We start from the raw sequence: 16,669 nt of genomic DNA on the forward strand, positions 1-16,669 counted from the left end.
CATCCTTTGGAAACTTCCTTGTGTATTGCATCCATTTATGGTGAGCCATTACCCAGCCGGATCTCCTTCATAACTGAGCCAGTTCATCTCCTTACTGGCGCACTTCACGTTGAAGAAGTTGAATTTCTTTTCCTAGAAAAATCGATTCACCCGGTGGTCCTGGGACTACCCTGGCTCCAGTGTCATTCTCCTCAGTTTGACTGGGGATCCCTCCAGCTTATTGAATGGAGCCCAGATTGCCATCAGACTTGTTTGAAAAAGGTGGTACTACCTCCTACAGTTGCTCTAGCGACCACTTCCTCCGGCATTCCAGCCCCATATGCAGACTTTGAAGATGTCTTCTCAAAATAAAAGGCTGATATCCTCCCGCCTCTTCGGGGATTCGATTGTCCAATCGAGCTTTTGCCTGGTACCACACCCCCTTGAGGCCGGACCTGTCCTCTGTCACAACTGGAGACCCAAGCCATGATGGAGTATATCCGAGAGAACCTGGCTAAAGGGTTCATTCGACCATCAATTTCTCTTGCCGGAGCGGGATTTTTCTTCGTCACAAAGAAAGATGGATCCTTAAGCCTGTGTATCGATTATTGCGGCTTAAACGCCATAACTCGTAAGGACAAGTATCTGATCTCCAAACTGATCGCCTCCAAGGAGCCTCCACCTTTACTAAATTAGACTTACGCAGAGCCTACAACCTAGTACATATACGCCCTGAAGACATCTGGAAAACGGCCTTTAATACCAGGGAGGGGCATTACGAATACCTGATAATGCCCTTCGGCCTTTGTAATGCCCCAGCTGTATTTCAGCGAATGATCAATGAGATCTTCCAAGACCTTCTGTATGTCAAGGTAGTTGCATACCTTGATGATATTCTTGTCTTTTCTAAGGACCTTGCTACATACCATGCAGATGTTTGCACAGTCCTCCAACGTCCCCGTGAGAACCATCCTTTTGCCAAGTTGGACAAGTGTCTCTTTGAACAATCCAGTCTGCCTTTTCTAGGATATATATTACCTCGCAACAAGGGACCCATGGACCCAGAGAAACTCAAGGGAATCCAAGACTGGCCCCAGCCTGTGGGCCTTCAAGCTTTACAACGGTTTCTCGGGTTCACAAATTGTTACCGCCATTTCATTGCCAACTATTCTACTCTGGTGGCTCCTCTCACAGCTATGACCCGTAAGGGCCGTGACACTTGGAACTGGACTCCGGAAGCCCTTACATCCTTTTAGCACCTTAAAGAGGCCTTCCTCGCTGGACCATGCCTCCATCACCCAGACCCAAACTGCCCCTTCCTGGTTGAAGTGGATGCCTCTGCTATCAGCGCTGGGGCAGTTTTGAGCTAGCACTCGACATCCGGGTCCTTGATCCCGTGTTCCTTTTTCTCTCACAAGTTCTCTCCCACAGAATAGAATTACAGTATTGGTGATTGAGAATTACTTGCAATTAAGCTGGCCTTAGATGAATGGCACCCCTGGTTAGAGGGCACCCAGCACAAATATACAATTTTCACTGATCACAAAAACCTCGAACACCTGAGTCATGCCCAGCATCTTAATGCTCGTCAGGCCCAATGGGCCCTGTTCTTTTCCAGGTTTAATTTTGAACTCTGGTATTGCCCAGCAGAGAAAAATATCTAGGTGGATGCCTTATCTCGCTCCTTTGAACCTGAAGATATTCCTGAAGAACCAAGTCACATGAACGATCCCGCATGTATCTGCTTGTCTGCGACTCTTCCAGTCCCTGCTTGTCTGCGACTCTTCCAGTCCCTGCTTAGAATCATATGCCCTCTCCAATGGGCATATGATTCTAAGTTCGCCGGTCACCCAGGACGGGCGCGAACTCTTGCTTTACTCCAGCGATTTTTCTGGTGGCCCACTATGGCCTCTGATGCCAGAGCGTACGTCGATTCCTGCAATACCTGTGCCCAACAGAAAACCCCGGTTGGTTGACTCTGGGGCCTGCTCCAGCCACTTCCTGCTCCAGAGGAGCTGTGGACACATCTTTCCACGGATTTCATTGTGGATTTGCCATCGTCTAAAGGACATACTGTTATATGGGTCATCATCAACAGGTTTTCAAAAATGGCCCATTTTGTTCCACTGCCTGGCCTACCTTCTGCCCCAGAATTGGCATGCTTGTTTTTCCTCTATAAATTTTGTTTGCACGGCTTACCCAAGAACATAGTCTTGGACAGAGGTCCCCAGTTTGTCGCCCGCTACTGGCGCGCTCTGTGCTGCAAGTTCAGCATTAACATCAGTCTCATCACAGCCTACCATCCACAGGCCAACGGTCATGCTGAACATATGAACAGTTCTCTAAAGGCCTTTCTCCGCACCTACATAAATGATCAGCAGGACAACCGGGCAGAACTTCTTCCTTGGGCGGAGTTTTCCCAGAACTCCCACATCGCCGCTGCCACAGGAGTGTTACCATTTTCTATTGTTTATGGCAGGCAGCCACGGCCTCCACTACCTATTCCGTTGTGTGTACCTTCTCCAGCCGCACAAGCCACTGCTAATGCCCTCAAGTCTCTGTGGAATCAGACGAACCTTTGTCTGCGCTAAGCAGCAATCCTAGCTAAGAAATCCACGGACACCCATCGACGCTCTGCTCCTGAGTTTCTTCCTGGTCAAAAAGTCTGGTTAAGTACGCGATACATTCGTCTCAAGATACCATCTCAAAGATTTGCACCTAGATACATTGGACCTTTTCCAGGCACCCATTGTATCGGACCTGTTACCTACCAAGTCCGGTTGCACTGACTCTGGGAATTCACAACATATTCCCACGAGTCACTTTTGAAGCCAGTGATTCTTTCTTGGCCTTCTCGTAAGGTTCCTGAACCACCTCATCTGGTTGCTGAGTCTGATACCACTTACAAGGTCCACAAAGTCCTTGATGTCCGCCGTAGGGGTCGTCGGTGGGAATACCTCCTTTCATGGGAGGGCTACGGCCCAGAAGAAAATTCTTGGGAGCCAGCTCATAACATCCTGGATAAAAACCTCCTTCTGCAGTTTCATCATGCCCATCCGGGCAAACCCAGACCTCCAAGGGGGGGGGGATATTATTGCGTGTGCTGGCCACAGCAGGCCCGCGGCCAGGCCCTCTTGCCATCTTCTGCCTGATCCAATGTCTGGCTCCACTTCTCTCGCGGCTATGGGCTGCCACCTTCGACCCCGGGCCACCCTCGGTGCTCCTGTCTCCACAGCGGATGCCTGTGCTCCATGGCAGGGCTTCCCGTGTGGTCTGCGGAGAGATGCCGCCATTCTGCGCCGTGCTCATCCCTAGGCATGTGCGCGTGCATCTTCTTCCCTTTTAAAGGGGCCGTGGTGAGAATCCAACCCGCGGCCCGGATGATGAAGTCACTGATTAACGTTTACTCATTCCATTCTACTCATTATTTTATAGACTTTTATCATATCTCCCCTCAGCCATATCTTCTCCAAACTAAAGCATCCTAACCTCTTTAGCCTTTCTTCATAGGGGAATTGTTCAATCCCCTTTATCATTTTGGTCACCCTTTGCTGTATCTTTTCTAATTCGCTATATCTTTCTTGAGATGTAGTGACCACAACTGAACACAATATTCAAGATGAGATCGCACCATGAAGCAATACAGAGGCATTATGATATTCTCTGTTTTATTCTCCATTCCTTTGCTAATAATCCCTAGAATTCTATTTGCTTTCTTGGCTGCTGCTGAACAACTGGGCAGATTTCAATGTATTTTCAATGATGACACCTAGCTCTTTTTCCTGAGTGATGACTCCTAATGTGGAAACTGGCATTTTGTAGCTATAATTTGGGTTACTCTTCCCTAAGTTCATCACTTTGCACTTGTCTACATTAAATTTCATTTGCATTTGTAAGCCCAGTCTCCCAGTTTTGCAATATCCCCTTGCAATTTCTCACAATCCTCTTGTGATTTGACAACTTTGAAGAATTTTGTGTCATTGGCAATTCTGATCACCTCACTTGCTGTTCCCATTTCTAGGACATTTGTAAATATATTAAAAAATAATCGGTCCCAGAACATATCTCTGGGGCACTCCACTATTCCCCTTTTTCCATTAGGAAAATTTACTATTTAGCCCTACTCTCTGTTTTCCATCTTTTAACCAGTTGGCAATCCACAATAGGACACTCCCATGATTTTATAATTTCCTAAGAAGTCTCTCATGAGGGACTTTGTCAAATGCTTTCTGGAAATCCTGATACATTATATCAACTGGCTCACCTTTATCCACATATTAATTTACGCCCTCAAAAAAAGTAGTAAATTTGTGAGGCAAAACTTCCCTTTGCTAAATCCATGTTGGCTTTGGGCCATTAAATTACGCTTATGTATATGTTCAGCAATTTTGTTCTTTGTAATAGCTTCTAACATTTTGTCTGTCACAGACGTCAGACTCACTGGTCTGTATTTCCTGGATCACCGCTTGATCCCTTTTCAAAAATTGGCATTACATTGGCAACCCTCCAGTCTTTAGGTACCATAGATGATGGCGGTCTCACAGTGCTGCTTTTCTCAGCCGCTGGCACAATGGAGTCACCAGCGGCCTCATGAGCCTCTTCCTTCTCTGTGTCGCTGCTTTCCTGGATGTGCACACAGTTGGTGGTGCATGGTACACTATTGTGCACTGGGGACGCTACACCCTTGCTGATATCAATGGCAGGAGTTTGGGTGGTCAAGGGATTCCAGAGGTGAATTTCACTATTTCCCAGCGAGCAGGTCAGTGTGATAAAGGAGGCTGAGTGCTGAAACATTCCATGCTAGAGCTGTTCCAAGAGCCAGGCTGTATTTTCAATGAAGCTGTGAGAAAAGTAGCTGTAGGTTTCTACATTACAAAAGTCTGGAGGGATCTTTGACTACCAACAATAGCTGTGAGTTCTGATACTTTCTACTGGACAGTCAAGTATTGCAAACTGAGTAGAGAAGCAAGACACTTTACAGGCAGGGGACAGTGAGTACTTTGCAGAAAACTTTGGATCTCTGAGAAAAGAAATATTACATTTGTAACTGTTAATTTAGGGGTAAATCACCACCACAAAAAAACCCAAAAAAAAACCAACCCACTGAGATCGCCAACTGTTTTTCCAGCGGGCCGTTAGCGCGCCGAGACGCGACCCGGGGGCGGTTCCGGAGGGCGCGGCCATGCCTCCGGACCGCCCCGGGCCGAAACCACGCCCCCGGGCCCGCCCCCGAAACGCCGCGTCCCGCCCCCAAAACGCCGCGCCGATCGGCCCCGCCCCCGACACGCCCCCCTCGAAAAACCCCGGGACTTATGCGAGTCCCGGGGCTCTGCGCGCGCCGGCAGGCCTATGGAAAATAGGTGCGCCGGCGCGCAAGGCCCTGCTCGCATAAATCTGGGCGGATTTACGCGAGCAGGGCTTTTAAAATCCGCCCCTATAAGAAATGGTTATTTGATCAGGGAATAAATGTTATCCTTTTGCACCTAATTACTTTTCTATTTAGTAAAGTATATGGTTTAGTGATATTTGAGAGTTTCTAAATTTTTTACATTTACAGTCATTGCATTTATAGGGGTACATCTTTAAAAAATATGCGATCGTGTACTTTTGTTTGTGCAAGAGGCGCTAACAAAAGTACGCTGGATTTTATAAGATGCGCGCGTAGCTGCGCGTATCTTATAAAATCAGGGGTCGGCATGCGCAACGGGGTGCACATTTGTGCAACCTGCGCGCGCTGAGCCCAGCGCGTGCTGCCTGTTCCCTCCGAGGCCGCTCCAATTTCGGAGCGGCCTCGGAGGGAACTTTCCTTCGCACTCCCCCCACCTTCCCCTCCCTTCCCCTACCTAACCCACCCCCCCGGCCCTATCTAAACCCCCCCTACCTTTGCGCGCGCCGGCCGGCAGCGCCGCTCCGTCCTCCGGTCCCGGGGGCTGGTCCAGAGGCCTAGACCACGCCCCTGGGCCGGCACCACGCCCCTGGGCCGGCACCACGCCCCTGGGCCTGCCCCTGGACACGCCCCTCCCGCCCCTTTTCGAAAGCCCCGGGACTTACGCGCGTCCCGGGGCTTTACGCGCACCGGTGGCCTATGCAAAATAGGCACGCCGGCGCGCGAGGGCCCTGCGCGTGTAAATCCGGAAGGATTTACGCGTGCAGGCCTTTTAAAATCCGCCCCATAGTGTTTATATGTTTTCTGCAAGATTATTTTTGCTTATGCTGCATAAGTAGAATTGTTCAAGAAACTTTTATACTTTGTGATCCATGTGGTTTGATTAACTGTGTGGTCTGGTGTTACATTGCTGGCCAGGAATTCCATGAGGAGTGTCCCTGGGCTGCTTGGAACTTCTGTCTTAGTTCCCGCCAGGTTTGTGAACCCACACTCTTATACTCTTTCAGTCATTTGGGTCAGAATGTTTATTTTTTCTATGCTGATGCACCCCTCCCTTGGCACCTGGTAGTCTAAATTCCTCAGAAGGGAGTATCACCTCAGAAGAAATAAACAGGTGGAATTTTTCAGGGTAAAAGTCATATCTGGTTCGTGAAGTTTACGCTACACATTTTAACCAGGGACGTCCAAGTTATAAGATTTGATGAAACACATTTTTGTTTCCCTTTCAGACATTGTACAAAAGCTGAATGAACTGACTTTTCAGAGTAAGCATTCTGCCCAGTTGGAGATAATGTTAAAGAAACTGAATGCACAAGAGAGGAGAAATCATCAACTTCTGGAGTCTATGAAACACCAGATAGAGTTGATGCAGATGGAATCAATGTAAGGAAATTGTGCTCGTTTGTTTTGAGATTTTGCCTTCTATTAATCATTTTTCTTTGTCATTATTATGGGAAGGATAATTTGATGTGGGTATATAGCTCTATATCAGCTGTCTGAAAATTGCCCTCCCTAAATATGGCTGAAAGTATGTGCACACTTTTAGTCCAATTTAGAGAAGGCAGTTCTGCAGCCATGTTTAGGATGTAGAAGGAAAATACAGTAACATCCATAGATTGCATTTTCAAATCTACAAACACTATTTTCCATGGAAAAAGTATCTGCACAAAACTCCACAGCCACAGCAATTTTTAAAGTGAAAGCATGCACATCTGAAACTTGGTGCAAAGTCTCTAACTAAACAGTATCTGCAGACTTTGTCCTAATGTTGACAGTTTGAAAATTGCCTCTAGGAGAATAATTTTCAAAAGCTTTCACAGGTAAAACTATTTTACATGCAGAAATGATCTTTTGTAAAATTACCTGCCTGATATGTGGGTAAACTTATTCAGTAAATTTTCAAAGGGTTACCCACAGTAAGTAGCCTGTATACACATATGTAGTATTTTATAAGCACTGAAACTACATGCTTATTTTCAGTTTCATGTGTGCATTTTACCAGTGTGAAAAGGAGGCCATCTAGGGACATTCCAGGGTTGGGTCAAGAAGTAATCACGGAAGTTGTTATTTTATAAGAGATACACAGTATGCATATAAATTATTGAACTTATTTGTACAATTTTATACCTGCTAACTGACTAGTGTAAATGAAATCAGATTTTGTCTATTGTCTGCAAATTTTTGGTGAACTGGTGGGGGATCTAGATGAAGTGTTAGAGGGTCCAGGTGATTTCAAGTATACACACAGGTAAGTATTGTCAAAAAGTATATTTGCATACTTTATAAAATACCAGCCTCCACAAAATAGGAGTTATTACATGTATATGTTATGTATTTTTTGTACCTAAAATATACACACACATGTTTATAAAATAGGTAGCGAAAGTATGTGTTTGTATTGCATTGGAAATATTCGTACATACTGAAATATGCGAGCACACTTTCAGAACAGAACTGAATGCACAGTTTATAAAATACTAGGATAAAGCTCCATATGTCCACTTACGTGCACAAATCCAGTACTGTAAATAGCTTTGAAAGTTAGGCTCCCTGTGCATGTATCACATTCACACACAAGGTTACCTGAACTGAGCAGAGGTGTTCTTGAGGGCAGTTTGGAGAATCATATTCCTTAAGCCAACAATAAGCAAAGTTATCTGGATAAAGTTACCCAAATAACTATCTGACTATTCAGTGGGACAAGTCTCCCATTGAATATACTGGGCTAGAGTAACTTGGATAAAGTTATCTGGGTCACTTTGCCACTTATTGGCAGTGGATATTTAAAAACTGGCAAGCTGTAGCGATCTGATCCTCCCCCTAGCTCCTGAAGTTTAAAAATAAGCCATGGGATTGTAGTAGACTGATATCTTCCACCCCCCCCCCCCCCAAATTAACCAAGTTCTCCATGAGGATTAGTCAACTGTCAGTAAAGCTGACAGTAACAATGTGACATTAACATCTAAGTGCTGATACCTGTTTTTGCTATATTGACATTTATTTACCCTATGGGAGGAGGTAAGAGCTTCTCTTCTTCTTCCTGGAAGGCTTTGGGGAGGGGGTACCCCTATGTTTCAAAGCATAGTGAAGGGGGAATCAAGTCACTACAGCCCTAACATTTTTTTTTAACTTGGGGGCTTGGGAGAGGGGGATTGGGCCGCTACAGCCTCACAGCTTTTTGTATTTTTAAATCTGGTGGGGTGAGGGGATTGAGCTGCTACAGTCCTGCAGCTCTTTTTTTAACTTGATGGGATGGGGGAGTGAGGGCATCAGGCCACTACAGCCAAATGGCTTCTTCTAAATTAGAAAAGGTTGAAAGAAAAACAAGAAGCTCCAACAATGTAGTATGAAAGAGGTTACTGAAACCTAAAAGTAATCCTTTAAAAAATAAAAAAGCAGAATGTAACAAATAAAATTGAAAGGTGCATAAACCCTGCCAATTTAGATGTCGGACACTAACACAACAGGCTAAGAGACAATTTGAGGAGATACTTGCCACAGGATTAAAATCAAAATCAAGAGAATCAATTGGCATTAGATCACTAGGGAGTGAAAGGGGCATTGAGGGATGGTCATAGCAGAAAAACTAAATTAATTATTTGCTTTGGTCTTTACTGTGAAGGATGCTGGGGACATTCTGTTGTGATCAGCAGTCTGCAGGGAGCCCCACAGACCGACACTTTCACCTCCAGGCCGGCCCAATTTGTGGTAGGATGTTGCCAGTGCATGTAGCAAGACGCTGCCATCGCATGCAGCAAGACACCAATGACTTCAACCAAGCCGACTGCCATTCTGTGACACAGTGAGACACCGCCAATGATTCCTGTGCAGTGCGTCCTCCCTAGGCATATGAACGCGTCACTTCTCCCCATTTAATGGGACCATGGCAGGAAAGGTCCCCCCGGCCCTTAGAGATGATGTCATCAATGCTGCCCTATAGAAAGACAGACTCCCAATAGCAAGATGCTTCAGCAACAGGTCTCCCTATTGTTTATTTTTTTTTTAATTTACACTTTATTATATTTCAAATCATCACAATTTACAATGATAAGACAGGAAAAGCATCTTCATTAATAGTAAAATAAACAGGAAATAAGCCAGAGACAATACTCATGCCAAAGCCCACATAATTGGAGGAATAGAAGGAAATAAGAAAAAAAAGAAAAAACAAATTTAGAAAATTACTGTGCCGGGCATTCCCACTCCACAACTCTTCAACCAGGACTGCTCTTGTCAATAAGAAACCTCTCAAGATCTAAAGAATCAAAAAGATAAACTTGTTACCCTGGAACTATATAACACATTTACAAGGAAATTTAAAATAATTTCAACAAAAGAAACTGTTTTCTTCTCAATTGAGTTTCCCTCGAGATATCTATAAATATCTGGATCTTCTGGCCCCAAAAGTTTAATTCCTTAAACTTAAAATATTGGCGGAAAAACAAATCTTTATCTGATTCTAATACAAAAGTAACCACAAAAGTGGCTCTAGTTCTTATTTCATCAAATTCCAGAAATGAAGAAATATTTGGACTAACAATTGGTGTTAAAGCATCAAAAGACCTCTCCTCTCTATTTTCCACCCTTTTTTCTTTTTACCAGGCAAATAGTAGGAATTAGATATTAGAAACATCTTATTTGTAAATTGAAGAGTCTCAAGTGCATATTTTTAAAATAACTCGATTCCTGAAAGGAAGCAAGTTATGGGAAAATTCAGTATATGTAAATTCTTTGAACACATATGACTCTCTAAAGCTTCATATTTCTGATGGATAATTAATTTATCCTTAATAGCTGAAACTGAAGTTAACTGAAGGCTGGATATAACTCCAGACTGCAATTTAACTTCAGATTTTAGTTTAGAGGATCTATTTTCCAACTCTAAGAGCTTAAGAAATGCCTTTTCTGTATACTGGGATAACTGTTTTACAGAATTTGTTAAAGCACTGTCTATCCTAGAGATCACTCTCCAAATATCTTTGAGTGATACTTCTACCAGTTCCTCTTGTGTTTTCAATGAAGACTCCTCCTTTACAGGATTAAATATAACAGGCTCAGGAACAGGGAGGATAGTAATTGATGGAGGCAATAAATTGCCCAGATTCTCATGTTCCCCAAACATTAAATTGCAGTTAATAAATGTAGAGGCCCACTACTGTTGAATCTCCAGGGTATTCACATTCCCAAGATTATGAGAGCCATTCATAAAAATATTTAAGTCAATCAAAGGCTTACCTGTAGAAGATTGTGGTTTGGGAGGTGGAGAATGCGTTTCTGGGGCTAATGATATCCCAGCTAATTCCATACTCGATTCACACTGGTGAATTAGCTCTGATTACATGTGAATCCATTGGGCCATAGGCTGAAATAGGTGTAGAAGCTGTTGTTGAAATTTTTCCCTTCCTTTTTCTTCCCATATTAATCTAAAAAAAGGAAAAAAAATCCAGCAGAAGGGGCGCGCCTCTTTGGAGCACAGCTTTGGCATGTTGGCGGCAGCACGCCTCACTCTTATCGTCCTCGGGGTCCTAAACAGGCAGGGTGTCTCAACCCATGCCCACGCTGGAAGACAGAAACCTCCGAGTCCCGGCTCTGGAGTAGGTAAGTTCTCCCTCTCTCACCACAGCGCACCTTGCTCTTATGGTCCTCAGGGTCCTAAGTGGGCAGGGTTTCTCAACCAGTGCCCGCGCTGGAAGACAGAAAGCTCCGAGTCCTGGCTCTGGAGTAGGTAAAGTCCCCCTCTCTTGCCACAGCGCGCCTCACACTCATGGTCCTCGGGGTCCTAAGCGAGCAGGGTTTCTCAATCAATGCCCATGCTGGAAGACGGAAACCTCTGAGCTCTGTCTCTGGAGTAGGTAAGGTCCTCTGTCTCCCTATTGTTTAGTAGTGTGAGTTGGTTCAGCATTCTTTGTCTTCAGTTCCTGTGATCCTTGTCGTCAGTTCTTCAGTTCCAGCATCCTTGTCTTCTGTTGTTCAGTTCCAGTGGTCATTGTCTTTGTTTGTCTGTTACTGTGGTCATGTCTTCAATTTCTCAATTCTTCAGTTCATCCAAATCTCCTCGCCTGTTCACCTATTCTGCTCCTTGCCTTCCTGTACTGCTTATCCATCCCACCTTTCTCATAAGATAGATACCTTGTATTCTCCCCTGCCTGACTCTGGGACATTCCTGGATGCTGCCTGCCTCTGACAACTGCGTGCCTTCTGGACATTCTTGAACGCTGCCTGCCAGTGACGCCCTTCTGATTCCGAATTTCGTCTCACCTACATATACCCCAATCTCAACTGCGTCAGCTCCTCCTCTGTCTAAGGGTCCACGAATGCAACACATTCCTACCCAAAACCATTCTTTATAGATTATCATTTGGTAGAACTGAAACAAACCAATGTGAATCTTCAAGAGGTACAGAGCAAATTGACAAACGAAATAGTAACACATCATTGGGACCTGATGAAATTTACCTCAGGGTTTTAAAGAACCTGGAATAAAAAATCACAGACCTGCTACTGGTAATCTGTAATTTATCATTGCAATCTATCATTGTAATCTATCTCTGTAATCTATCAGGTTAGTCACTGAGCAAATAGTTGTGTGCAGACCAAATATTTTTTTCAGTTCACTTTTTATTTAGGGAGGGGGTTCAATTTTTTTATTTTGTTTTAATTATTATTTCAGTTTGGTCATTTGCCAAACTGAAATAAACATTAAAAACACCAAAACAAAAAATTAAATAAAATGGGACCTCCCAGACCCCCACTACCACTTCCTGTGGTTTCCTGGGGCATTTCTAGATCCTTTCTGACCCCATCCCTACCAAGACCCTAGGGCCCAGACCTAAGCCCAGCTGGGATCTCCCTGGGCTCCTCTAACATCCCTCTAACACCAGAGACCTCCCTGGTACCCCTACCACTAGGGCTTTGGCAGGAGAAAGGGACATAAGCAATCCCTACTCATATTTGCCCCACTGTGATTCTTCAGAAATGGCACTTGGCCCTGAGACTAGTGCCAAAAAGGCACAGGTCTCAGGGCTGCTGGCACCATTTTCTTGTATGGCCATATGTTTGCCATTTTTAAAGAGCCATGGCAGATCAGGAGTGAGTATGGATCTCTTTCCCATTTAGGGTGTAGGTTTAGGTTTTATTGTATTTAATATATCACATGTATAAACAAATCAAGTGGTTTACATACTAAATAGCATACATAATCTCATTGTAAACAATGACAAACTAAAACATAAATAATTTACAATTCCAACAATAAATCAACCAGTTGAAAATAACCAAGAGTGTAAGGAACCATTAAAGTCAGCTAGAGTCTGATATACAGTATATCAAATAAATAATAATAATAATAATAATAATAGTAGTAAATCAACAGTTCAAACCCCCATGAAGTAGTAAGTGGGACCTGGGAAGGTCCTTGGATCTGGATGATTTCTCTCTGGGGGAAGAGGCTCAGAGTAACTTGGGGAGTCCCTGGCTGGGCTTGGATCTGGCCAGCCAGGTAGACCCTGGTCCCAGCATTTTGGCAGAGATGGGGGTTAGAGTGGCCTGGGGAGGACCTGACCTTGGCTTGGTAGTGGGACCACATTTTTTAAAAATTTCTCAGCAAATAGTGTCTGCTTTTTGCAACTACAGTAGCAAGAATCTTTTGCTGAATTGAAAACACGAAGAAAGTTTTGTGTTAATGTACATTCCTATTGTGATGCCATTTTTCAAAAAATGCTGTAGGTATAAAGCAAGTAACTGCATATTGGTGAGCCTGACATTAGTGCCAGGTAAAATGGTGAAAGTTGGCCTCATCTGGTTGAATAACTTTAGTCTTAACCTGCAGTTTTTCAAAGACTATAGCCAGTTAAAGGATGTGGTTGATTTAAAAAAATTAATTCCTTGCAGGCCTAGCAGCCCAAATCAATGCCCCCTAATCCAAGCTGATCTTCCCCCAATCTCACATCAAATCCTCTGATTGCATTTAACGTCAAAGTGAAAGGGGTATGGGGCCTGCCAACCTCCTCCCTGCCATCACTCCCTGTCTGGTTTAACCTAAATTTCAAAGATTCAGCCCTCCTGTAGCTCCCTCCCTCTCCCCATCTTTCTCCCAGCACAAACCCTATACCTCCCATCCTTCTGATAACTTTAGCTGTCTGTTTCTTCAGCCCAGATTTCAGTATAGGGTGTGCAGAATCTTTGAAATGTGTACACTTTTTTCTAAAAAAGAAGCACTGATTTCTATTTTCTTTATAATAATCCCCTCAATCCCCCTGTAATTTTTAATGATCTGTTAGATGACTTGCAAAAGTGGGAGCATTTCAGTGAGGTTACACCCTCTGAGATCTTTCAAACTATTTCCAAGTTGAATGATACTTTTTACCTTTGTAACTCTACCTTCCTTGGGGGTCACCTTCCCAGCTTTGTGCAGCATTAGGCATCACTTCCCCTTGGGTTCTGCATGCTCCAACATACCCTTCTACTCCACTTCAGTTTCTTAAATCTTGGTCTCTTCCAGTCTCTTTCTCCTAGTCATTCAAGTTCTCAGCCTCCAGATTCTCTCCATAGGGTTTATGGAATCACCCCAGACTCTCTTCATATACTCTCAGTACTTGTAGCATCTCAGAAGGAGGCCCTTGCTGCCTCTTTAATCACTCTGTTGGCATGGACCTATAAGCAAGTTTAGGGGTGCAGGTACCTCTCTGCTACAGGACACTTCCAGTTACTCTCCCACTTTACTTCATGATCATAAGCTCAGGAAAAAAGATGTTTTCTCCTCATGCCTCATAAAACATCAAACAATAAAATCAAGAACTATAAAACATCACAATAGGAAAATCATACTAAAAATATATATTTCAAAACTGCTGATGAATAGAACCTCCAGGAATTTAACTCAGGGAAATTTTCAAAAATTTGTATATAACATCAATAAAATATTTCAAAAAGAACAGACATCAAATAATATTCAATAATTAAAACTAATAAGAATTTTAAAAAGCCCCTGCTGTCCCCTTCCGTGGGAGCTCCTGATTTCCAGGCACCCTGATATTGTTGAGGATTAGGAGGTTATTCTCTCTCTCTCACACATACTCACATGTTCATTCTCTCTCACACATCACTGTCACATACATACACATTCATGCTCTTATATCCACCATAACCTCTCGCTCTCACTGACACACTCTCAGGCTCTAAGACACTCTCTCCCCCTCCACACACAAACTCTTACTCCCTTGGATTTTCTCTTACACACTCATGCTCTCAGACTCACTGGCTTCCTCACATACACACACACCCAGGCAAGCTCCCAGTTTTTCTCACACACCCACACTGACCCCCAGGCAGGCTCCCATTCATTTTCACACCACTCCCTCCTCATCCCCCAGGCATGCACACATTCATTCTCACACACACAGACCCCCAGGCAGGCACCCATGCATTCACACACATACACCCCCAGGCAGACTCCCATTCATACACATGCACACACTAAAGGCAGACCCCCCTCTCTTTCTTTTGCCAGCAACCTCGGAATCTCTCTCATTCCTCTGCTGCCACTGTCACTGCTGCCACATGGCTATTGGGAAGGTGCTGATTGCTGCTACTGGCACTGAAGCCCATTCTGCTGCCTCCTCTGTGCAGGCCCGTGGGCTTCCACTTTCTCCATGCTGATCTCTTACATTGTGAGATCCGCATAGAGAAAGTGCTATTCTTGCATATTCCCAAAGATTACATGTGCCAATCACTAAAAAGTAATTTATTTGTTTTTTTACCTTTGCTGTTTGATCTTAGTTTTCTAATTGGTTGGTCACAGGCTTTTTTTTTTCACCTTCCCTTTTTTATTTTTTTTTTTGCCAATTCCTTTTATATTGTCTTTTTTTCTATTTCTTTTCTCTCCATCTTCTTCCCTCAAACACACAGTCAGGTTCTCATTCTCACATGCTTTCTCTCTCTCTCTCTCTCACACACACACACACACACACAAACACAGAGGCTCTCACACAATTATTCATACACACAGTCTCTCACTGGCACATGCTGTCTGACTCTCACACACCCAAGCTCTCTCTCACTCCCACATGCTGTCTTGCTCAAGCACAGGCTCTCACTGTCACATGCTGTCTCTCTCACACACACACAGGCTCTCTCATGCTGTCTCTGCAAACATTCAGGTCCTCACTCTCACACACAATCTCTCAACTCATCTCATCTCATACACGCACAGACACACACACTCTACAGACCCTAAGCCTCTCTCTCACCTCTGGGCCTTCTCTTCTCGGGCCGCAGCAGCCCTGCTACGGGCCTCTTCCTCTTCTCGGGCCGCACTGCTCCTCTTCTGCACACGCTGATGCTCCTCTTCCTTCCTGCCCACGCGGCTCCGTGCAACATTTACTTCCGGGGCCACGCAGGCAGGAAGGAGGAGGAGCATCAGCGCGTTTAAACGCAATCTTTTTCTTCGGGCCGTGGTGACGTGAGCCTCACCACGGCCCTGCCCATCTGCCTGTCGCTGCACCGCATGAGCCTCTCTGTGCCCGGGGGCATTGGCTCCCCTCGGGATACCACTGCTCGCGGCGCCCCAGGTCAGGCCTAGTGCTTCCACCGGCCCTGCCCTCAGGTTTCTCTTAGGGCAGTAGTAAATGTACTCATGTACTTTTGGTGATGTTTGCGTGTAAGTTATATTTAAAATAGCTCATTATGCGTGTATGTCAGGCCCCAATACATACCTAATATGCACATTTATTTCACACATTATTTTACTTGTGAAGGTGCATATACACATGTATGTGACCCATGTATAAAATACTGATTCTGTGTGTATGCTTCCTATACACATGTATATGCACTTTTTTCTCACGTACCTCTTTGAAAATTCACCCAATAGTGTATAAGCAGCTATTCTATGACTGTGAAAAATAAATAAAATAAAGTTTATCTAACAAGAAAAAAGGTTGATTTTAAAATAAATGTTCAAGTGCCCATACATGTGTATATGGCGCATGAACAAGGATGCGCTAGAATTTTGAATCGTGCACGCACTTATACGCATATGTTTTAAAATGCACCAACCACGTGTAAATATGCTTCTAATTTTAAAAGGTTACTCAAGCGCAGCTATTGTGCATGTGTCTTCAATAGGACCATGTAGGCTTTTACATATGTATGTCAGCAAATTTTAAAACATGCCCACGCAAGTCACATTCCCAGTTTTCCAATTAGTCCACCAGTTTGTCCAGTTAAAAGCAAAGCCCTTCAGTCCCTCTGGTTCTTCATCCTGTATGCTGCCCAGTTCACCTGCACGCATCACCCTGTCCTATA

General features: G+C 44.3%; 1 protein-coding gene across 4 annotated transcripts in view; it reads left to right on the forward strand.

Annotated features, from left to right (window-relative positions):
- LOC115092041 (coiled-coil domain-containing protein 17-like) overlaps positions 1 to 16,669 on the forward strand; it is a 430,820-nt gene that overhangs the window by 118,862 nt on the left and 295,289 nt on the right. For all 4 annotated transcript variants that reach the window (XM_029602511.1, XM_029602533.1, XM_029602526.1 and 1 more), the window contains one exon: positions 6,595 to 6,748. In XM_029602511.1, the coding sequence (XP_029458371.1) occupies positions 6,595 to 6,748 (154 nt within the window). The remainder of the gene's footprint in view (positions 1 to 6,594; positions 6,749 to 16,669) is intronic.

The sequence above is a fragment of the Rhinatrema bivittatum genome, chromosome 1, assembly GCF_901001135.1.
Source record: "Rhinatrema bivittatum chromosome 1, aRhiBiv1.1, whole genome shotgun sequence".
Taxonomy (NCBI): Eukaryota; Metazoa; Chordata; class Amphibia; order Gymnophiona; family Rhinatrematidae; genus Rhinatrema; species Rhinatrema bivittatum.